The sequence below is a fragment of the Lineus longissimus genome, chromosome 4 (assembly GCF_910592395.1).
Source record: "Lineus longissimus chromosome 4, tnLinLong1.2, whole genome shotgun sequence".
Classification (NCBI taxonomy): domain Eukaryota; kingdom Metazoa; phylum Nemertea; class Pilidiophora; order Heteronemertea; family Lineidae; genus Lineus; species Lineus longissimus.
The window spans coordinates 15,367,792-15,393,176 of NC_088311.1; the positions used below are offsets into that span (position 1 = coordinate 15,367,792).

At 42.3% G+C, this 25,385-nt stretch overlaps 1 protein-coding gene across 3 annotated transcripts in view; it reads right to left on the minus strand.

Moving 5' to 3' along the window:
- The window catches only part of LOC135486865 (protein phosphatase 1 regulatory subunit pprA-like), a 92,748-nt gene that overhangs the window by 24,943 nt on the left and 42,420 nt on the right, over positions 1-25,385 (minus strand). The window contains exons 9-11 of one of the 3 annotated variants that reach the window (XR_010446750.1): positions 20,129-20,315; positions 19,867-19,884; positions 16,422-16,571 (exon numbers count right to left, since the gene is read on the minus strand). Coding sequence is in view for 2 of the 3 variants with exons in the window: in XM_064769977.1 (XP_064626047.1) it covers positions 16,497-16,571; positions 19,867-19,884; positions 20,129-20,315 (280 nt within the window). In the remaining variant the exon portion in view is untranslated. Of the gene's footprint in view, positions 1-13,755; positions 16,572-19,866; positions 19,885-20,128; positions 20,316-25,385 lie in introns of those variants that run through there. The other 2 variants (XM_064769977.1, XM_064769978.1) reach the window with 2 other exon arrangements.

Here is a 25,385-nt window from a genome sequence, read left to right on the forward strand (position 1 = left end):
AAGTTGGAAAAAGTTAAAGATCTTTGTCGGTTGGATTTTGAGATGTAAGAGAATCCTGAGAGAGAGAATCAAGAAAGAACCCACACAGGTTGCTCAAAAAGAGCCTAAATATCTGACCACAGAGGAATTAAACGAGGCAGAGAAAGCTATCGTTAAGTACATCCAGGAGAAACACCCGTCCACTGGTATCGAGAAATTAGACCCATTCAAAGATGAAGAGGGAATTATTCGCGTCGGTGGACGTCTTGCACTTGCTACCATTCCAGTTGAGGCAAAGCATCCAATTCTTCTACCAAAGGACTCAACCGTTACAAGGTTGATTGTTGATGATATACATAGGCGAATGGGACACGTTGGGAGGAATGCCGTGATCGCAAAGTTGAGAGAGAAATACTGGGTCATTACTGCAGCCAAGGTAGTTGGAGGATTGCTCACAAGATGTGTAATCTGTTGACGTCATCGTGCTAAAGTTGGGTCACAGAAGATGGCAGACATACCCGTGCAACGCCTGATAGGAGGTGACAAGCCATTCACCCGCACTGGTATGGACTTCTTCGGTCCATTCAACGTGAAACGAGGGAGAAGCAACGTCAAAAGATATGGAGTTATCTTTAGCTGCTACGCAATCCGCGCCGTCCATATTGAAATGGCAGCAAGTTTAGAGACCGACTCCTGTATCAACGCTATTCGGCGATTCGTGTCAAGAAGAGGTACAGTCAAGTACATTCGTTCAGACAATGGTACCAATCTGGTTGGTGCAGGAAAGGAAATGCGAACAACATCGATGCTTGGAATCGGGAGCAAATTCATACCATATTGAGACAGGAAGGGATAGAATGGGAATTCAATACTCCCGCAGCATCTCACCAAGGCGGAATGTGGGAACGAATGATTCGGACCATAAGGAAGGTCATTTACGGACTCCTCAAAGAGCAGACTATTAAATTAGACGACAAAGGTCTAAACACATTGTTCTGCGAAGCTGAGACAATAGTAAACAGTAGACCCCTGACAATGATGAGTAACTATCCTAATGAGGAAGAACCATTGACTCCGAACCATCTACTGCATCTACAGATTGAGAAAGTCCTAGCACCAGGACTGTTTGAGTCAAGAGACCTACACGAAACGATGGAGGCAGATTCAACATCTAGTAAATGTTTTCTGGAAACGTTGGTCCTCCGAATATATTGTGACTCTGCAAGAAAGACAGAAATGGCAAGGAAGCAGTAGGAACCTGTGCGTAGGCGACATTGTGTTGGTAGCAGATAATGTTATCCGAGGCTTTTGGCAACTAGCCAGAGTAATAGAAGTGTTTCAAGGCAAAGAGGGTTTAGTCCGCTCTGCGCGCGTTTGCACTAAGTCGACAATGCTGCGTCCAGTGACAAAATTAGTCACGCTGTTAGAGGTAGAAAATGAGTAAATTAAAGGACACACTCCGTAAAATTATAAGACATTATATGGACACTTAGAACTGAGATATTATAATTAGAATTCGTACTAATCGCCTCCAGTAGCCTAAATCGGTTAGTGGGGGTCGGGATGTAAGTGCCTGCGCACTACGGTCACTTCGTTACGTCATTCGCATGACGTACATTTGCGGCGTGTGACGTCACGTCGCGTCACATACGGTTCTGTTGCAGAGGACGAATCAGTGACCGAGTTCCTAAACCATTATTCTTCGTTTCATTCTCAGATACAGTTATAAGTGTCTATTTCTCTTTATTTATTGAGAAGCTAAAATATTCAATTATTAAACACTTTGAGTTCAACGAGGTCGGAATTCGTCAATACGCACATTATCTTCCCCTGGGTTGATTGTTCCGGGTCTTAGAGCAAGACCTTGTCACTCGAGATAGGGATTTGTCCTCAAAATCACTTAATGCCCTTCTCGGACGCTAGTTAAAGAGGCTCTCTCGCCAAATCTTGGAATAATCTAAGACACAGAGGATGGCCTCAGCAGGCAGTTATTTAAGCTGCAGGATTGACTTATTAGTATCTAAGGTTTAGGACGCTGTCTTCCAAGACATTAGTTTTTATGGGGATTATAAGGTTTCTTGGGGTACCTTTGGGAAGGAAATCGTGGGTTCACTGCTCTTTGGGTCCGTGCGAGAGGATAAAGAGGACTTTTGAGTGACAGATCCCTCCGATCTTCCCACGTTTGGCTGGACCAAGTGGGAGGTTTTCTCGGAAAATACTCGAGTTGGCATGGTTTTGGTCAACAAACTTGGTTTTGTAACTCTGTTTACTGTATGTTGGATTAGTTGGCAGGTACGAGGTTGTATATATACCCACTAAATTTGGGGTACAACTCAGAGACGGAAGAGGGGGACAAAAGACAAGACACCATTATTTCTTTGAAACAATTTCGGACTTATACTATACACTCGTATCTGCCTCCAAAGCCAATAAACAAGGTAGGTGGACAAATTGTACTGCATCATGAGATCCATTAAATTTAAACAATTAATTGAATTTACCTTTCCCCTTATTAAGTTGCTTGAGGTTTGGCTTCTCTCATAAAAATACTTGACTGCTGCCTAGTGTATCGCCAAGGCACTAGGTAGGCAAGATCTACGATTCCCTCACTAGAGGATGGTTACATGGTAGCAGAGCGTAGTTTTATCAGTTTTCATCATGACTCTCACGTTTCCACTGGATGTTCATCAAATTTTGAGTTCGCTCGGACTTAACGTCAGTAAAGCAAACTGGGATTTGAACATAAGTGCTCATGGATATAAAGTTACTCTCGAGTGGTGTAAGCCTCTACTGCATCATACCTCCGATGACTGTGCCCAGCCTCCACGTCACAAATCACCTCGAAAACGTGAGTGCGATAGAGAGCGTATGTTAAATTTTCTTGAGAAGAAAAGAGAACAATCGAAGGACAGTAGAGGGAAGGGAGAAATTGAGACTACAAATTTGATAGGAAGCGATCTTAATGTCCACGCTTTTCCGTGCGAATCGAAGTCAAACGGAATATGACATTCAGATAGAGACGATATACATGTAGCTTCGACACAGGACCGAACGCCCTCAAACATTGCAAGGAAATGCTCGAAATATTTCAGTGAAGATGACACTTTACCACGGGAACAGTTAGTTGAAGACGATGTAACTATAAGTCATAGTGCTCGAACTAAGGGGTCGGGCACAAAGGAACAGGACACGCACGGTTGTATTCAAGCTGATGAACCAGAAGTATTATCATCTTGCGCTTATCCAAGATGTTTTAAGGGGACTACGGAGGACCAAAGCGACTTTGCCGGGAATTCAAAGTCAACTTTCTCAAACTTAGATAGTTTGGTCGAAAACGCAGTTAGTCCTAATCGTAGCTGTGATAGGCAATCCACCACATCAACGTTTTACAATAAGCTGACTCAGGAAGCACTTTATGATCAAAGCGACCTAGATTCTCCGGGTAATTCATTTGGGAGCTCATCAAGTGAATCTGAAGTATCCGACGTGTTACGAGTTTCTGAAAGTTCAAGCACAATCTCAACTGTGGGAACAATTGCAGTTGAAAACAAACGTGTGCCGGAGGTGATTAAATCTGGAGTTGATAATTTTGAGAGAATGAAAATTGGCCGTCGAAGCAAACCATTCCCTCCAAGATGTCTAAGGGAAGAATGCACAATAGGGAAGGAGGAACAGCAATATAAAGATCCTAGTAACTGTGTGAAATCTTTTGTTACATCAACTACCAGCAATATTGAAACTCATAAGGATATTCGAATGAATGCAGGTGTTACCTTGACTGTCCGGATTACTGCTATCAATGGCCCATCAAGGACTTTACAGATGGACAAGAGGTCCATTGTAGATGATTGTGTACGTCAGTATCAGCAGGACTGTAGATTATTTTTGGGGAAAGACAACTATGAGTATCGAGTTGCATCCTTTGACTTCAATCCGTTGCAGAAGTCGCTGCGATACGATGTTTCTGACTGCAATGTGGAATTAGGAGATCTACCATCAAAGTCGAGGAGACTACACTTCATGCTCTACTGAAAATCAAGTGTACCTATGCCTGTCACTCATTGATGTCCGTCTCCTTTTTGTTACTGGCTATTGTGTTAATGGATGTTTGTACTTTTCCTTACTTATCAAGTATGACATTTTTAACGTACAACTAGATTTGGGTATGTGTGAGAACACTATTTTATTTCGTTTTTTCCTGAAGGACGGCTAATAGACACACCTGACTTAGTTTCAGATGTAATATCGTGGTATAACTTTGGTAAATTGTACTTGCAATCGATTTCTTATGTGAAATGATTTTTTTTTTCAATGGTCTTACATCATTTATTTCTGAGGTTGGGATTTACATTATCCTATGTTCGAGTACTTTAAAAATTTTAGTTGTAATATGATGGGAATAAGTAAGATAGTAATGTAAGCAGTACAAAAGAAAGTTTAGGTAGGGTGACATTAGATTATTGTAGTTATTTTGCTTTGGTTCAGAAGTGTATTTGTATTTTTATTGATGGCCGCCGACCAAAAGAGTCCGCCGCTAAACAGGCCGCCGACCAAGAGTCCGCTGCCTTATTGTTTAACCCTTAGATGGGTATGATTGTTGAATCTGAGCAGTTATTATTATCAAGCAATGTTGTCCAGAATAAGGTGTCCGGAAATACATGTTTACATTGCTATTATTCAACCAGATTTTAATTGAATTATCTGGAAGTTCCCATTCTTTATAATTTTATACAGTCATGTATTGTTTATTTGCATATTCGTTTTTATGATCTTAAACAAAATCGAAGCCCTTAATAACCGGCTCTGTTTGTGTGTTTTTTTTTATAAGATAAGGTTAATCGAGCATGGTTTAAAGATTTCAACATTGGAAAGTCTATGAGAACGATACAAATCTGCGTGTAGGCTACTTTAGTCAAAATGTTACGAAACAGGCCTTCGGACACGTTGGCTTAAAATAAACGTATTACACTCCCTTCCTGTTGTAAGTTAGGTTATCGTACTGTTGCAAATACCTCAAACATTGCAGTTTGTCGTAAATTAACCTTTTTTTTTTTTATAGTCATATCGATTAAGATTCGGGACGAATCTCCCCTAAGGGAGGAGGTGTTACAGATAGCAACTTACTGGTATTGCATGATGTATTGGCACATTTAGAGTTTTGATAACCTTTATTGAATCCTGGATAGATTAGAGTTATCTCGGATTGTCATCGAGATTAAACCACATGTTGTCCGAGATAAGGATTAGGATTAACTTCTAAACATCATTATGTTAAATCCTTGAGATGCATAGTAGGCTCGTTATCACGTAGTTAATACGATGATGACACATGTTAGTGCAAAAAGGTTTCATCACTTGAAGGGTTTTCCATTATGGAAGTATTATATTGACATTCTTGGTTTGTTTAATAGCCGTAAATTGGTATGTCGCGTTAGGGCACTAAGCTCCTTTATGAAATTACTAAGAAGCCCTTCTAAGAAGAGGTCTAAAAGACAGGCGACATCAAGTCTCGTTGTTAGGCTTTGAAATTCCTTTGGTCAAGTTTAGGGCTTCAACCGTGATATTTGGGGATTTAATGATTGAAACCTAGGGGTCATTGACTAGTTAACAGGTTCAAATGGCTTAAAGTATGATTTAAGTAACATTTTATGGAATTATTCCCTGTCTGGCAGGTCTGTGATTGACAGATCGTCATTTCTTAGATAAGGGTTTGTAAGATTGTTTGTTTTGAGATTGTTGCTAGTAAACAGTTTGGTTTCGTAATTGTTACAGGACAATATAATATCGCTTTGTGATCTGGTTCGGGAGTTCAGGAATAGTAAGCGTATAGGAAACACCCTTGGCGAGGACCTCCTGCTACAGGAACCTATCCTGCTTCTCCGACTCATCGGACACCTCTGTATCAACCATTTTGTATGAACTCTGCTTTGTCAACTACATGTACATCTCGAAAGGACGTCGCAATAAATTCTTTCTTTTGTAACTTTATATCTATACTCTGCATGGACTTCCTGACTTGCTTGGATTTACCAACAACATGCTGGCCTAGTGTATCGCCATGGCACTAGGCAGGCAAGATCTACGGCCCCCTCAACTAGAGGTTTGTTACACTTTCAACATGTTCAATTCTGTCTGCAACCGGCTGGTCCCGGATGTTGAGGTCACGTGACATCATTTGGAGATTTTCATTGGTTAAGGAGCGTTGTTTACTAAATGTATGCTAAACCGGGGATAAAGAGGACCTATCTGAATGAAAACTTCACAAACTTACTGGAAAATCCAATGAACTTTTGAATGGACATGTGATTTATTTGTTCTTCAGTTGTGAAAGGAGCCGGGCAAAGACTTTAACAAGAGGCCCAAGGGCCTGGCGCTCAGCTGGATGACCTAATAACATAGGACTGAGGTTATAAAGTAGTAAATATCGGCTTTATACTACTGTTTGAAGGTCAAGAGAACACGTTATACCACTAAAATTTCCAATGCAGAGCTGCCAGCTGGATAAAATATGATTGAACTAATCAGCCATGGTATGTAAATATTACAGGAGGCAACGGAAGATATCCCTAGTTCAGTATGTTGTATCGGTAGCTTTACAGAAAAGAAGTGTCAGAGAGGATGATACTTCTCCATGGACAACTGTGGTATGTCCAGGCTGGGTTGTGCAGCACAAGGATACAAAATGCTGTCTGTAATTGAGAGGTATCCTGATTTAACAGAGGTCAAAATAAATAGAAATTACCAGTTTGGGACTAACACCACTGTCTTTTTTTTACTAAGGTAGAGATTACAGGAGTCAACAAAATTAATTTTATTGAGGGAAATTGACCTGTCCTGCAGGTGATTGGAATTTACAATACAAAGGGTCGTTTTTCATGACATTGTGCTCTACTGCGTATCCCTAGTGAGTCGATCTGGAACCAATCTATCCTTGGCGCAGACAGGTTCAAATTGGCTATATCTTGAATAGATTGAATTGCGATGAAAATCTAATGCAATAAAGGAGCAATATCGAAGAGACAAATTAATCAAACCAATTGTCCACAGACTCGGACCCTGTATGCATGCATATAAAAGTATCAATTGGTCCCATAGAGATGATGAGGCAATGTCAATATGCCTTGTTCCTTAGTCAGCAATATGCCCCTTTTTATACGGACAAGAAGGAGAACCCAGATAGGCCTTCACATGTCGGCTTCCAAATGGCTCGAACCAACTGTACTATCACTACTATAAATTTAAAATGCGTGCTCCTCCTACATGTAGCAATGTCTCGGCCAAAAAGGCACTTAGTCGACAGGCAAGTTAGAAGTTCAGCACCGTGAGCAGCTCCTTGGTAAGGCCATGTCAGGTTCCGCGCGCCTCTTCAGATACATCAAGTATTGAAAGCTGTGGTGAGCTGAGCACATAAAAAGACCATGGTAACCTTAATTTGAAAATCCCTTCATAATCAAGGGCTACCTCTGACTAAAACAGCACAATAGACCACCAATTTGACCCCAGCTCCTAACTGCGGGAAAACCCAAGTCCAGCAACCAAAAGTACCAAAAATACATTTTTGTTTACATTTGAACTGCACACATGCGTTTGTTTACAATTTCATTTCCCGCGAAATCTCGAAAATCAGGTGACCTGCAATCGTGGATTGAAAATAACATTAACCTGGGTTCAGCAGGTCAGCAGGTATACCGGCTGTTCCAATCATCCCCCTACAGGCAGCTGTTCAAAAGGTAATGTTATTCACCCCACAGGGAGTGCAGGTAATTGATTAAGCCCCTGCATAACTTAACAGCAATGCCAATGGCTTGGCTTCTGTGAGTGGTAAGGAGAATTGACAGTTTTTTTATGGGAGTAACATTATTGTGATGCTTAAAACGTCTACTTTTTACTCATGTAAGAATCGTAGTACTAATAATAACTCCAACTTATTTTCCGGTTATGATAACACAACACGCATCTTCATGATCATGATCTTTCTCAAACTAACTGAATGACCTAATCGCCTTGGACGCACAACCTAACCACATATCAATCCGCCCCGACGATCGACACATCCATTCGATTCGAGAACACTCGATAAAGTTTGATAAATAAACTAGAACTGAGATTTCACAGGAGCACCTGTGAATTCATGACTCCAGGATTGTTTTGAGGGCGATATCGTAAGAGTTGGAGTATGGGGACCTGTGAAGGTCCGTGTCTGTGAGGCACCTGGGGAGAGAAGACTAGTTGAACCATGGAGGTATTATTAAGAAGGAGAGAGAACGGAGCCCGCTTCAAAGGATACAATCATCCTTCCGATGTTTGGACAACAATAGATATGTGTATTCGAAACCCCTCGCGTTAATGCCTTCCAATACCCCGGCCGGCCGAGCGCGTTATGTCGGAAAGTATCGGAAACTGCCGAGCTAGTTTCCGAGTCGCGATCGGCAACTTCCGTGACTAATCGGCCATAGAAAGTAGCTAGAGAGAGGGGTGTGGCCATACTGCTTTTCCAGAAAACGGTGATCTTCAGAAACAAAATTCTAAATGTTCGCATCAGTTCGCATGCATTTGACAATATGTATACAATCATTCAAACCTTCATCTATTTATTGGTCAAAATCGTTCTTTCTAGAAAGTTTTAGAAACACTTAAAATCTTAATTTGAAAGTAAGTATAGTACAAACCTTAAATCTACTGTGCGTCTGGAATCTATCAACCGATTTTTTGCGATATTGGTCTCTTTTTTTCGAGAATTCTGTCGCGAATTCGAAGAACTCGCGGCCATAACTAAATCAACAACAACAAAGCGCGAAACACGAGAATAAAACTTTCGACTACGGGTCGAATGTTATAGAGGGCGCTGCAGTTCGGTTCACTGTCGGAAGGGATGATCGTACTCAAAGAGCGCTGCCGCGAGGAATGTGTATTGGAGAACAATGGGGCAAACAATGCAAGCCGGGGATTAGTAGGGGATTAATTCTGAGGTCTTAGGCCGTTCTCTCTCCTTCTTAATAATACCTCCATGGTTGAACGATGGGATCTGACATTGCACGGACACTACTATTGATCTCATTATATGAATACCATTTAATTACAAACAAGTGAAAACAGATCATATCATATTCCTTGGCATAAATTAAAATAGGAGTGCGGGAACAAGGTTTTTTAGCAGGAGGAAAGCGAGAACATTTTGCGCCGTCGTATTCCGATTTGACTGGTTAGTGGTGAAATCTGCTTTTAATTCTGCAAATTAACATATTCGTTTTACTAGTTCTAACGTTGTCTGAATTAAAGATGCTTTCCCAATGCTTGACTGGTCTGGCAAGAGGCATTGCCAGGAAAACGTGACGTCATTTTGGCCATTCTTCTTACCGCACGCCCTCCCTCTCCGTTAAACTTCCTGACATGGTGTGAAGTGGGAGGGCGCACAATGGGAACCACACTGCCGCGATGTTGATAGTTTCTATTTATAGAATTCAGCGCCAGAGATTTTAAGCACGGAAAAAGTAGATTAACTCGGCTAATCTCAATGGATTTTTACTCAGGAATGTTTTCAAGGCGAGAGAAACATCTGATTTAAGTACTGCGCTTATTAAATTTCATGTTCATGCCGAAGATTGGCCTAAAACGTGGACGAAAAGAGTGCATTATCGAGTGTTGGAGAGGTCACGTGATTGGACGAGAAACCTGAGCGAAAACAATACTGACTCCAGCTCCCAGTCACAACAAAGTTTTCGTGCTTTTAGGTGTCAACATCAATGGCTATAATATACTCCTGCAGAATAGTAGAACTAACAGAACTAATTTCCGAAGTTTCCAATAGTTTGAACACAAATCAGAACATCACCCATCAGCTGGACTCAGATCTGCATCAATTACTATAAATAATGAGGTCGTCGCTTCAATTTCGCAAAGAAAGTTGACTCCATTCGAAGGTTGTTTTGACCAAATTCTGTTGAACTCGTCATTATGAGGGCATTTGAACACATTCTCGTTGATCTTTTCTATAAACGTGTGAAGTTTCGTACCAAAATACATTTCCGTAAAGGCTTAAAAAAGAAAATTTGTCACTTACAAAATCATCGCTCCGGTAGAAATAAAAAGGTCACCGCCATTTTCTTGATGATAGTACTCCAGGTAACCTCGGCGGGAAATTTAAAGCGGAATCATCCGGAGTCAAACAACAGTTTTGCTCACTACCACCAACTGGTGATATAAATCGACACTAATCTATTTTATATCAAAACTTCTGTATCATGAAGACCTTTTCAACTTTATTTCAAGCTTTTATCTGCTGGAATAGAGCGTCAAAAAATTGTTTTTTCATTTACGCATTTTGCCCCCTGGGGAGCTGAATTTGAGTCGAATCGCCCAATTTTGTTTCCGTAAGCAACATTTTCTGCGGTGTTTATAAGCAAGACTAGATTTGAAGTGCCTCGGTTGTATGATTACAAAATGCCCAATTTTGTCCACGGACGGATGGATGGATGGATGGACGGACACCACTCGGATAGCTATTTGACTAGCTCAGCTGACTTTGTCAGCTGAGCTAGTCAAATAGCTAGTCACATAATTGGATGCTATGCTGATACTTTGTTCAAACGGAACTCAATACTTTTGGATGCTATGCTGATTTATGAACATAACAGATAACCTACTCTAAGGCAAATTGCAGGTATATTTGATTAATTTGATCTCTTTCTTTTAACAAGATATCTTAGTTCATAGATTGATCATACTTTTGACTGGAAGTTACTGGTAATTTACGCTGAAACATAATTCTTTGGTCAATTTTACTTTTTTTTTATCAACATCTCCCACTTTTTTTCTAATTTCAACACTTCATATAAGGTGCCTATCTCCTTTTTAAGAGTTAAAATAGACAGCTAAGAGTCTGATCAATCTTCACTGAAAGTTTCATCAAGATATCTTGAATATTAACTTTTAAGAAAGTTACAGACGTTTTCCTCAAAAAATGCTCGTTTTCGATCACGAGCTCCCAATGCATTAGCCTTAAAACAATGGTAACAAAATTAGCGTTAATTACAATAATTAAAAATGCTGTAACTTTCTTAATACTGGACATAATTGCATAATGTTTGGCTTTATTTGAAGGGTTTTCAAAGCTCTTTCTGGTGATACCATTTTCTTTGAATTTGGTGGTGTTTGATTTTTGTCCACACACCTATTCCATGGTGGGAAGATTGCACTGGATATCTAGTACCAAAGGACAATAAAATGCACATATGTTTTGGATGTCTAAAGGAATCAAAAGACAATATTGTACAATGTTAGAAGTTGAAGTTTGATCATTAGTGACATTGACAGTTTGAAATGGAACATTTAAGAAAATGCATTATCTAAGGAATAGGATCGTCATTGTTTTTATCAGTATTGTTGTTTTTAGATTTTGGATTGACTTTAAAAGAAAAACCGGGGAATGTTTGTGTATTGCATTGCCCATAATACCACGCAGCGCTATCTATAACGTAATACGCACATTACCACAACAGAGAAAATGGCATAACGCTGTCAACAATATGGAGCCGTGAGACGTGCTCAACAGCGTCACTCAATGTGAACAAGGTGAGTCAATAAGACGTTTCACAAGTATGATCTAAGAATAGGTCCTGCGATGCTTATAATTCTAATGCTCATTCAAAAAATCTTAAGGCATGAGCCTGTTAAAATGGCCACCTTCAGAAGACTTACACAGTTAGGGCATTTGGTCATGTTTGATTCAGCACTAAATATATTCCTCATACAAGGGTTGGTTCCGAGAAAGTGATTGGACTAGCACAAGCAAGATTCTACTGGCCAGGCATGCCGACAGATATCACGAATTATGTGAGAAAGAAGTGTCGATGTCTCAAGGACAAGAAACCAAATGTGACACGCAGAGCAGAATTACACCCAATACAGACTACACAACCCTTCGAGTTGGTATCCATAGACTTCGTCCATCTAGAACGGTCAAAAGGTGGCTACGAGCACATGCTAGTGGTCGTGAATCATTTTACTCGACTCACACAAGCTTATCCTACAAAAAATAAAGCTGGAAGAACTGCCGCTGACAAGATCTTCAATGATTTCATTCCGCGATTTTGAGTTCCCCGGTAAAATCCATCACGATCCGGGTCGTGAGTTTGAGAACCAACTATTCCATCGGCACCAAAAGAGATGTGGAATTGGACGATCAAGAACCACGCCATATCCTCCTCAGGGAAATGGTCAATGTGAACGAATGAACCGAACAATAATATTGGGAATGCTAGGGACCTTGGGACAGCAACATAAGACCAACTGGAAGAGTTATGTCAATAAAGTTGTACATGCTTATAACTGCACTCAAAACGAATCGACTTGATATTCTCCTTTTCAACTCCTGTTTGGCCGATCTCCGAGGTTTCCTATTGATGTTATCTTAGGCTTTGAAGGAGAAAGGGGAACTGATACTGTGGAGAAGTGGACAGGGCAGATGAAAGAATCCTATGAATTGGCCAGAGAGAAGATCCAAAAATCCCAGAAGAAGGGCAAGAAGAATTATGATAATCACCTGTGGAGTCCAGTCCTTTAAGAAGGAGACAGTGTACTAGTAAGGAACCTGAGTGAGAGAGGGGGACCAGGCAAGCTCAGATCATACGGGGAGGAAGATATTCATGTGGTGACCTGCCGATTGTCTCCCAACTCCCCGGTGTATAAAGTAAAACCTGAGAAAGCCAATGGAAGGACAAGAGTGTTGCACCATTTTCTACTTCAGTGTGATGTGTCACCATTTGAAGAGATCCAACCACAACAACTGAAGAGGAGACAGCCTCGAAGAGTACGAGATATGAGACGGCAGAATGTGGGAGAGCAGTCTGACGCTGATGATAGTGATTCATCAGATGAAATAATTGTTGTCCAAGACCAGGATAGTAACACACCAGGGACCAATGTAGATGAAACCATGGTTGAAAGGGAGTCAGATCTGAACCCAGAGGCTGCAGCATTCCAACCATTGTCAGATGAGCATGTTGACTCGGAGGAACTAGATTTCAGCTCAGTTGGTACTTCCAGCGAAGAGGTTACGGTGGTTAGGCCACAACTTCAGCGATGACAACCCCAGGTGTTGGTGTACGATAGGCTAGGAAATCCGACCTATGAAGAAAGACCACAGGTGTTACCGGTGTTTGGAGGGCTGCATTGCGTTAATTACCCAGCCTTTGGACAATGGCAAACAGTGGTATAATACAAGAGCAATTAGCGAAGTCAGAAATATACTCGCGCGTTCAGATAGTTTTTCTATTACATTCCATGTTATGTAGATGAGTCAGTTTTGAAATTTAAGAGTATGACTAGGTAGAATGAGTTCAGATATGTAGGCCAATAATAGCGATAATAAGTAGGTAAGTTGTTTATATTATACTCTGGAGTCAAGAGATTACTTATGAGGGACAGAAGACGATAATAGCAGATGGATGTTGAGGAGTTGGCCTCTACTTGAACAAGTCTTGATCGTCAAATTTTTAGGAGTACAGGATCCTCTAAATTGTTTGGTAGTAAGTACACCATGTCTCTCATGTAGCACCTGTTGTGAGTAACTTTGGCATTAATCATTTCTTTCAGTTTATCTACTTGTAGGACATATGTCGCGGACGACATTTTTCAATGGGGGGAGAGTGTGGCATTGTGCAGTGGGGGCCCAACGTTTTGTGAATGCAGTTTCCCTTTAAATCTGGTATGATCAAATTTGGATGCATGGTGGGGGTATGGCTTCGGATAGGATCAGGAAATAAACCAAGAGCCGAGTAACTTTTGATAAATCTTTGTTGTTGAATCATCAAATTGAATTGTTTCTGAAAATACAAGAATGCAAATGGTCTTACAAAAATGTCTTCACTTAGCACTGAGAAATCAATACGCTGCTGTGAGATCACCCAGGAGACGTCCTCCACATACATTAGTACACCTACAATGCACTGCCCGTACACGGACACATGCACCGAGGTGCGCTCGCAACAGCCTGACAGAGCACAAACAGCGACCAATACAGGCCCAAATTCTCAGGTCCACAGCTTACAACGATTACTCAAATGGGGCATGGGAGATCTATACATCATCATTTACCTCGTTTATAAATGCTCTTGGCCTAAAACATGAGCACGAAAGAGAGAAACTCCCACGAAAAAGACGAAAGGTCCGCAAGGACATTTCTCAAAACACACAAAAAGGGCGAAAGCGCTGACATCACAACTCCGGAGCAGAAAAGAGGGCGCATCTCAAACTAACGCGCGCGAAATTCAAATTGGCCGTAAAACAATTACACGCAGCACTCGCGATTTAAACATTGGGTTTCAGTAACATTCAAAACAATGCATGCACAGGTTCGTACGTGCTGGTTGGATGCGACTGCACATTTTAAGCGTCTTTTAAGCGTCTGCAAATAAAATGTCAAAGAAGTGATATCTGAGTTGTCTCCCTCGATTTAAAACACTTATTTCCCGTTTTGTCCATTTCAGACCTTGCACTAAAACCTGTAACACCGACTTACTGGTGGTGAACATCAATCCTAAAGTCTCCTCCTTTCACCAACCTCTACATCCGGGGTCTACTTGATAAGCATTTAAAATGGCTGCACCACTAGACCCTGGATACTCGTGTACATCATATCCAATCATATCGCTCTTCGCCGCCAGAATCTCACAATGACCTTTGACCCGGGCACTACGTGTCAGTACTGTTTCAACAGGACCAAAAATCGTTTGTAGCCGACCAACTAATTGTCAAATTGTCCAATTATCAGGATGAATACAGATAAAGAAGCCTTATACTTAGATATGAAAATAAATTATCAAAAAGGATTTTGAAATAATATGTTAACAGCGCTCGCGCAATTGGGTATTGTAACACGTGCTTCTTCGGTTCTATTTTGCTCGGAGTGCCCGCATGGCCCCGACTAAATGACGCAATTTTCTTGCAGAGGCAATTGATCTTTTATATCAGCATTGGCTCATATATTATCCATGTCCATGAAGTTTTATTAATTTGTGATCACATAATAGGGTAAATGATTATGTAGACTGATAAGTCATCTTTCTGCCGATTAAATAGGCCATGAATATGCCAAGTGTCAAAACACTTTTTACATCTTATTTGCATGTCAAATGTTATTTGTTGACCAATCAAATATGTTTCAGCTCAACATGATACTAGGGGTAGTGCAAGTGACCATAGGAATGCGCAATGACCCCTGGCTCAATGACCCAATGACTCCTTTCAGCGCCAGCCCAAAGGACCAAGAATGGCTAATTAAATTGCTCGACACAAAGTAATTGAATGACAGCCTGAAGCGATACTGCCAACCTCGCTTTATGATGGTACCCTTTTTCTTTACAACAGGCACAGTGCATTTGTGTGAGGTCAGCATACTTGTATAATCGCTCAAGCAATAACCATTATAACTATTAAACACCTGGCCTTCCACTACCAACGAAGACTTCCTGTGCGTGTCTGCTGCAACACCCACAAGTGAAATGTTTGTGTTGTTGCCATGTGGACGTGTGGGAAAGGAAGGAATTCCACAGAGACTTACCAATAATGCAGAAAGAACTGTTCTGACATTCAATAAGGGGGAGAGGATGGATAATAGGCACAACTTGGTAGATCAGCATGCAATTTTGTTAAGCCTAATTGGCCACATATATTTCAGGGTATACAGTTCAACATATCTGGCACCATCTTTCCTTGTCACTTATAACCATGTTTGGTTCGGGCCTGTGCACTCGTACCAGCCGCCACGGCCCGCTTTATCTAAATTTTATCATCTTCTCAAATTTCACCTCAAATTACGGATAAACCTTAGCCTCAGACGTTTGTAACCAGTTTCATAACCTATAACTGTGTGCCGCAAAAATTGCCAGCTTACTGTAGTAGTCGTGCATCAGATACCTCTCACGGAATTTAGCTTTCTTTGGGACAGTGTCTTTCGTCGGAACTGATTGTGACAATATGGCGTCTTCCATCATGTACCTTTGTATTCTTCTCTTAATCTAACAAAGTTATTTTTCCCACAAAGTTTCTTCTTATTTCACGCTTGTTTGACCCCGAACATGAACACTTAACCCTTCCGCTGCGGCAGCCATTTTTTTACCAGCGCTGCCATGTACTGACAGTCGATACCAATAATAAACAGTGGAGCTAACTTTATAACTGAACGGTCGAAACTATTCGAAAGTGTCGCCATCTATACTAATAGGATGAAACTAATTAATCCTGAGGTTGCGACCATGTGCTGGTGAATAAATATTTTAGAAGAGCGTGACATGCCATGCATGTCACCCGCACAACATGGGACCATGTAAATGACATGCTATGCATGTCAACTGCAGCGAAAGGGTTAAAAATTTTTAAAAAATATAGTGGCTTTGAAAAACGTGCAGCCACAAAGAAGAATTTTGCTCATGGCAAAAACTTACAAGATTCTGAAGTGAGATTCAAAACAAATTTGAAAATGTCTGTTATTGCTAACTTTGCGTTATTTCCATCCAGAATCACCGAGCTGTGTTTGACACACTGTCCTTCTTGGCCTTGCCTCGACTCAGCTCATTGAAGGCATGTCGCAGCAACTGAAAAGAAATTTTTTTATCAGAACTCATTAAAAAAAGTTTGGCTCGGCTAATGAAAGTCAGCTGAGCTAGTTAAGGTCACGTACCTGTAATAAATGTCTAAGCCATTTTTCAGTTATATTGTCACAATCCACACGCTCATACACTTTTCCCCAGAGTTAATCAGTGAGGAATACTTTCACAGCCAAATAGATTCATCGAAGCCTGTCAAACCATGAAATTTTCGTTGTACAGTATGTGTGATAATTTCAGGGTTAGGGAGGTCTGAAGTTAGAGGGGATTTTTGATGGCTTTTAACACACGAATCAGCTTTTTGACCACAACGAGTTAATTTGAGGTCCTAAACCACATAAGTAAGACTGAAACTTCATCATTTTCTTCAATTTAAATACACCTAATTCTCATATTATAATTTTTACTGGAAAATACCATTCAACTGATATGGCAAGGCCGTGCATTGATCTCAAACTGAACTATTTTCGCAGACAGGCAACCTTCTTACTCATGAACCGAACTATTTATATCGACATCGTTCCCTCCCTGCTTGAATTGGCCGCCATTGCAAGCTGAATGTGGTAAATTCCCTCATCCACGAAACTACAAGACTTTAGTGGCTTTTTTATTCGAGAAATTCAGAAAAGGTTGTCATATTACATTTCAAGTCTTTGTCCGAAAAAATTCCTCCTAAAAGTAAAACAAAGTGATTTTGAGGGGTTTTATGCTCACCTTTTTGGTAGCGTATAGAAAATTACTGTGTGATCAGGAAAGTTCGTGCAGACGATCAGCCTTCTCCACGGGCCATTCAATCGGGGCGCCCCGCCCCGATTGAATCTGAAATATACGAAGTCCGCCCCGATCAAATTTTGCCGCCCCAATCAAAAAGTACGCCGCCCTGATTTATAACCTGCATCGCTATTTTGTCTCCCCCAGAAAAAAAACGAAATTAGAAGCCCGGAGATGCATCTGATAAACGAATAAAACCTGTATGCCACCCTTTATACTGTGCAGTTGTGTCGGGACGGACGGATTTCCTTCCCGCCGGCCTAAACTTGCGCATCGCGAACCCACTCCCGACAGAAAATCAATAATTTATGGCGCAGAAAACCTCGGACGGAACACGGCGACCAATGAAATAATTGCGCGGCAAACCTTATTAGCAACCTTGGAAATGGCACACTCACTGTCTTCCTCCAGCGTAACTTGTTCTATATAATTCCCTCCTAGTCCTCGAGGTCTCCGGCAGTCACGTTAATCGCTATTAGGCGACGTGGTTATCGTCAAAATTTACCAGCACTTCACTTTGAATACAGCTCAACGTGCTACATTTCGCACCGCGCATGCACGGAAAAAACGAACCCTGACGATAATTCCCGAGACAAATATGGTCATCGTACGCTGCTGACCAATCACCTCGAGGAGCGGGAGTATACATGTCATTGACGACGGGCTCCACGCTCCACAACCAGATCGAACAGTGCGCCGTGAATGCAAGCCGCTGACCTCGGCGGCGGAGAGTCAGTAGCCTTCTCTTTGATCTCTTTGATCTGGCACCGCATCCACTAAATTATTTATTTTTGACTGAGCGGCGGCGAATAAGCTGTCCTAATTTCACGTCAATCATCGACACACGCGATGCTTGGATGGGGCTACGCACAACGAAATCAGCGGCTCTAGTGTTGAGATTGGAATAGGTCTTAAATGCTGGTGACGACGGAGGAAATTGCGCGCGAATTCATTGATTTGTTTGCATGGGTCTGCCGATTTGTGAGCATGGATACTTATCAGCTGAGCAGGGTCAATCGTCACTGATTATCAAATAGATATTAAAGGCCTACGCAGTCCTTTTCTCTCGTTGGGTCTGCTTGTAAGCGGTGCAATGTAAGTCTAGCTAAGCGATTTTTTCAGCTTACTTCAGTCTTAGTTGATTGAGGTTGCCGATCAACATGCTACCAGCTTTGTTATCTCCGAATTTTTGAAGCTCTACGTATTTTATTTATAGTGAGATGATTAAAGATGATATTTTACAACCGAAAAACGGCATTATTCAAGCCTAAACTGCCGCACGCATCGGCAGGAAATCTGCGCTCCAGATGCCGGGAAATCACGTCTAAGCCATTCTAGAATTAAAAATTCAAAACCTCCCCCAGACCCCCCGCTCGGGAGCGCGCCTGCGGCGCGCATCACTGACTTCGTCTGCAAAAGTATCAGTGATCGGGGCTAAACCGCCCTGATTAAATTAAGACCTGTGGAGAAGGCTGGACGATGATTTCAAGCAAGGTGAAATTGGCCCTTGAAAAGTTTTAATCGGCTCGAACTGGAAATGAATACACTCTAGTAATATTAAACGGGGTAACACTACAGCAGACGCGAAGATCTTTAATAAATCGCCACATTTACACATTCTTGCCGCATACATCTGTGTACATTATACATGCAATACACGTGCAATGGATGCCAATACTGGCAGAGATAATATGCTTGAACATCATCGCTGCTTTGGACAATGAACCGTGAGGTAATCGGTTTAAAACAGGTGCGTGACCTTAAATACTATTCAACTGGTGACGGTCCTTCCATCCGTGGACACATTGGGCATTTAGTAACCAGAAGGCCCACTTTCTTCGAATCGGCCATTAGGAAAAACAGCCTAGGCAAAAAATGAAATGGCCAGGGGCCATTGTGCCCAGCGTATATATATTTGGTGGTTAGGAATTCATGCTGGTTAACCCATATGGGGGCTCCTACGGAGTACGCCGTAGCCTTTTAAAAAGCTGAAAACGGGCACCTACGGCTAATTCCTTATGTTGTTTGAATCACCCGCTACAATGGGGAATCCCCGTAACGTCATCAGTTATCACCGTGCAGCCATGAAGAATGACCAATACCCATGTTTTCTCGCCTTTATGTGTTAGATTTAGTCTTTTTGATGTATTTTTGGGGGGTTTTGTGGGGTTTCTGAGGGCGGGACCAGACCAGCTATTAGGGATGCTACAGAAACATGAATTATAAAATCCGGTATAGAGAAAATATATACTTGATTGTTTCTACCTTGGTCCACTGTGTTGTTATTATTGTTTTTCTGAATTGGTTGCCATTACCTGAAATGGCTTGCCCCATTCTGGGGTTTAGAAATATTAAGTGCTTGCCTCCATATGGGTTAAGAAACATTCTGCATGTATAATATATAGGTCAAATCAAAATTGGTATGACATGTGATGTATCCTTGCTTGGAGTACCTACAATAAAAATATCATTGAAAACAAGTGACTTATATAAAAGATATTGCATTTTTTACCTTTTCAGTTTTGGGCCCCTGGTGGAAAGTGGAAAGAAAGGAACTACAAAATTTATTTTAGGTAGTGAATTGTTGGGGGTTTTTTCACCTCAACCAACATTTTAAAGTGGGGAATTATCATAGTGTGTAATCACGCTGTTTCTTTTCGATTTGGTATTCTAACATTCATTCCTGGAGCTCCCCTTTAAGTGAGCTTTTTACATTTGTGTAAAATCTTAAGGACTTTGTTAATCAGGCCCCACTTCAGAAAGTTGAGACCTACCTCATCTGGATTCTTTATATTTTTATAATCCAGTCTTGGTTTATGTCGAGTCGCCTGTCCTGGGAAGAAATCATCATGGAGTGACTCTCTATACAGTGGCACATTCTCACCATCATCTATAAACTCTATCGAGTCTGGTTTAAGTACCCTGACTTTAGGAAATGTGTCTGGAAGCTGACCCAAATGCCTGAAAAAAAAAGCACTTGGTATGTACCTCTATTGTTGGATCACCAGGATACTCTTCATCTCAATCTAGGATAGTATACTAAAACGAATGGGTGTTTAATAAAAGGGCCATTAAAACCAATAGTGGATGCTGTTGGCAACAGCAAGCACAGGCAGTGCACTAACCCACGAGGCTCTGAGCAAATATTGAGCACAGAATGTCTAAGTGTTTACAAACATGTAATGAAATGGCAAGGGGCCACGCACTGACCTGTTGTCAATAACAGGAATATGGTTACAAATATTTGACCTAAGTAACCTTGGAAATTAAGTCAAGGTCAAAAATATGTTAATCCTTTAAGGACTAATAGATTATAAATTGCAAGATGCACGCTCACGGACTGATATAATAACAAGAGACCCAAGGGCCTGGCGCTCAGCTGAGTTGTTGCTGCGCTGTTCGTATATATTACATTACTCGTCAAACTCTACTAAACTAAGGACTCAAAGCCTAAGGATATTAGCTTCTGGATGTGAAACAGTGAATTACGGTAGACTGGCGCAATCTACTTCAAGCAAGCTCCACCCTTGCAATGTGTGCGCAAACAGATAACCTAACCTATATTGGACCATCAATTCTACACACAGCAACATGATTCATCCTCAGCTGTTACCATGATGATGATGATGATGATCCTTTTCGCAAATTGGTCGTCTTCTGTCTTTCTTCCATACTTTAGTGCCACCGGTTGTAGTCTGCCCTTGTGGAGGGAGCCTTTCAGCACCGCGACACAAGAATCCATGTGAATTGAATCACATGGAGAGACTAGCCCAATCACCCGCTTTTGGCTGGGTAGAAATGGGTAAATCTCGCAGACTGGACCTTAAACTTTACTGCCGACGTGTGAGGTCGGTCTGACAGATGAGTAAGTGGGGTCCACCTAATGCAGAAGGCACCAGTTTCCCTAACTAAAAGGGTAACATTAACAAAATGCTCTACCCAACTCTATTATTGCCTAAAGGCCTGTGTACACTAGTAAAATATTAGCAACATTTTTACAACATTTCCAGTTGCAACAAATGTTGCAAAAATGTTGCGTAGTGTGTACAGAGCAAAACGCGTCTTACAACATGTTGTAAAATTGTTGCAAATTAGAGTCAATTAGTCTTTAATCAATTCTAGCTGTTGTGAAAAATTGATGGCATGCTTTAGAAGTCACACAATGAAGGTTTCTTGATCTATGACCTCCACTTAGGATTACATTTGACCTACTTAGAGTTTGACATCTGTGACCTTGGTATGTTGGTCAATTCAAAAGCCTGTGTGGTACTTGATGGATCTCATGATTTTAATCATAGAACCTATGATAGAAATTGCCCATTTCCTTACAAGAAATGGCCATTTTGTTAGTTCATACTTACCAATGGAACACTTTTGCATGTTACTCCATTTGGGCTCAAACACAAGAGTATCCCTTTAATTTTCTAAAGGGAGAACTGAGTTAACAGCTCGGCCGTCAGGCGGCGCCCTGACCGATCCCGCGCGATCGAGCCGATCTCATGCCGCCATATTCAGTCTTACTCTTGAGCGTTAACAAAGAGTATGTCCCGTTTGTGGGGACGGCGGGAGGGCCGTGTTCCATAGGTAAGTATGAACTAACAAAATGGCCATTTCTTGTAAGGAAATGGGCATTTTGTGTCATTCAAACTTACCTATGGAACACTTTTGCATCGAATCCCAGCAACCTATTGGAGGTGGGAAACGAGGACTTACCTAAGGCTGAGCTGTTGTTCCATCAAGGAGGCACCACCGGCATAGTAGCTAAGGAGGACTGCCAGGGGAAAGAAATGGGGAGAACCGGGGGACCGGTATTTTGATCTTGGTATTACAATCGTATTTATAGAGAGTAATAGACCGATTCTCCGGAAAGCGCCAGAATTGCATAATAAAAACCATCTTCTTTCCGGCAACAGAGCTTAGAGCAAGTAAGGCATGTTCGAGGGTGTTGAATGAGTTATTACTAAACAACAATAAGAAATTGCGTCCTTTCTTGTCTACTAGGGGTTGCCCGGATTGTTGAAGATAGGGCATATCAAAATATGGCGCAAGATGCGCGTTTGACTCTTCAATCGGGCTCCCCCCCTCTTTGATCTTGCCAGGATCAAACAACATGCCATGCCCCGCAGACACAATCGCAGACACGTAGGTAGAAACGAGAGAATGTGGAGTGATTACTCCAACATGCAGCGGAAACGACTTCTTGAAGAGCAACTCCTCGGTAGTTAGCCCAGGAGGTGGCTAGTGCTCTAACTTCGTGCGCTGAGATGTTAGTTAGCGCACGAAGATCAGAGGAAGTCTTCAAGGTGTTGTAGGAAAGACGAATAGTCTCCACAATCCACCTTGAAATAGTGGCGACCGCTATCTCTCGTTTATTTCCCTCCTTATAGGACAAAAACAAACGCTCTCTCCCCTGGCGGATACTGGGAGGTTTTGTCCTATTTATGTAGAACTTTAGGGCCCTGACGGGACATAAAGTTCTGTCAGGAAGATCATAAGAGATCGTTCTTGACAGAGAGGGAATAGTAACCGGGGGCCGAGAGGCGGCAGGTCTCTGGTTCTTCGCCAGAAAGCCTGGTATGAAAGCCAGGATAACCTCCCCTCCCTCTCTAAAAGCCAGCTTCTTAAAAGAAAGTGGATTGAGCTCTGATCTCCGTTGGGCGGTAGCCAAGGCTACTATAAAGACCGTTTTGAGTGTCAGATATTTCATGGATGAAATAGACATGGGTTCAAAAGGATGCCTCATGAGCACCTTAAGGACAACAGAAAGATCCCATTTAGGGGTGTTGTGAACCGGTCTAGGACGCTCTAATAACATTTCTCTGAAAAGAGGGGTTATTTGGTCCTCCCAACGAAGATCCCAGGTGCTTAAAACACGGAGGGTAGAAGCGATGGCGGACTTGTACCCTTTTATAGCCGTGACAGATAGTTGTCTTTCCGTGAATAATTCTATAAAGAAATCAACTAATCTGTATATAGTGGGAGAGATCGGATTAACTCCGTTCTCCCTGCACCAGGAAGTGAAGGTAGACCACTTTCCTTGATACACATCAAGGGTTGACCCCCTTTGAGGTGCGGACATGCGTTTGACAGCGATGTCCGAAAAGCCTCTCTAGTGGAGATGCAACTGGATAAGTTCCAGGCGTGAAACTTGAAATATCCAGGGTTCTGGTGGTAGCATCTCCCCAGGGGGTGCCACAGGAGGTGCTTCCAAGTAGGAAGACTCCTGGGGTGGTCTATCAGGAGCTCCAGCAAAGCTGGGAACCAGGCCCGATTTAGCCAGCAAGGTGCGATGAGAGTTATTCTCACCGGGTGGCTGGTCAAGATCTTGTTCAGGACTGGTTGGATGAGAGGGAGGGGTGGAAACGCATATGCGTTCAGCCCGACCCAAGAGGCTGTAAGGCTGTAGACTTCCAGGGCCTCTTCGTCCGGAAGTGGAGAGTAATAGATGGGAAGGCGATTGTTCAGCCTGGTGACGAACAGATCTACCTTCGGAGATTGCCAAAGGCGACAAAGGTCGTCTACAATCTCCTGATGGAGTGTCCACTCTGTCTGGACTAGTTTGTCCTGACGGGACAGGGCGTCGGCAAGGATGTTGCGTTTGCCCGTTATGTGTCTGGCACATATCGATACTCCAAGGTCGGCACAAAGATGGTAAATCTCCCAAGTTAGCTGGCAAAGAATGCCGGACTTTGTGCCTCCCTGTCTCCTGACATATGCTACAACTGTAGAATTGTCGGAGAACAGGGTTACTCTCCGATTCTTCAGGTGAAGGGAAAGAGCCCTCACGGCAAGAAGGACAGCCTTCATTTCCAATATATTTATTGAAAGATTGGTCTCCTCCCTTGTCCATAGACCCCTTATGGACCTGTCCCCGTTGTTCAGATGTGCTCCCCACCCTAGTAGAGAGGCATCTGTGAACAGGGACTCCCAGAAGTTCCAGACGTTCTTTAGAAGGTATTGAGGTATCAATACCAACTTGTCTAATGGGTCCCTGTGGGGTTTCCATAGAGACATCGGAAACATCTGGATGGGACGCATATATAGACGGCCAAGAGGGATTTTTTCTGCTGCCGAATTCAGAAGGCCCAAAAGGCTCAAGCATCGCCTTGCGGGAGCTTGAATCCTTCCATTGAATTCTGCGACGAGATGAAGAATTTTCTTTATCCTGTCTAGGGGGGGGCAGCATTTTCCCTATGGCCGTAAGGAACCGAACTCCAACGTAAACGAAGTCTTGGGATGGCGTGAATTCTGACTTTGTTTCGTTGATAATCCAACCTGCGGAGACTACTTTTTGCTTTAGAACATGAAGTTGTTGCAGTAGTAGTTTCCGCGATTTGCAACGGAGTAGCCAATCGTCTAGGTAGTGATGGAGCTTGAACCCCATCACGTGAAAGGGAGCGACGAAGGCTGTGACTATCATTGTAAAAATTAGGGGTGCCGATGCCAGACCAAACGGCAGGGCCCTGAATTGATACGTCTTTCCTTCGTAATGGAAACGAAGGAAGTGTTGATAGTCTGGATGGATCGGTACATGTAAGTACGCATCCGGTAGATCCATCGATACCGCCCAATCGTTGGGCTGTATCGCCGTTGCTATAGACCTGGTGGTTTCCATCTTGCAATGAGGAACATTTAAGAAGGTGTTTAACCTTGAAAGGTCTATGATCAGCCTCCATGTCCCTGCTTTCTTGGGAACCAAGAAAATGTGGCTGTAAAAGCCGGGGGAACATGGATTTTGAAGGACCTGGATAGCTTGCTTCTCCAGTAATGTCGCGACCTCTGCTTGGAGGGCAGAGGCCTTGACTGGGTCCTTTGGTGGCTGAACTGAGGTTGGATATATGGTAGTCGGGGGGGGGGGGGGGGGGGGGTACGGTTGAAATCTAGTTTCACTCCGTACCTCAACATGTTTGGGACTGGGGACCCCTTGGGGCACAAATCGTCCCAAACGTCTGCAAATTTTTGCGGACGGCCCCCGACTACCACGTCGGCTCCTTTTTGCGTCCGGGAGGAGAAAGGAGGGGGGAGTCACTT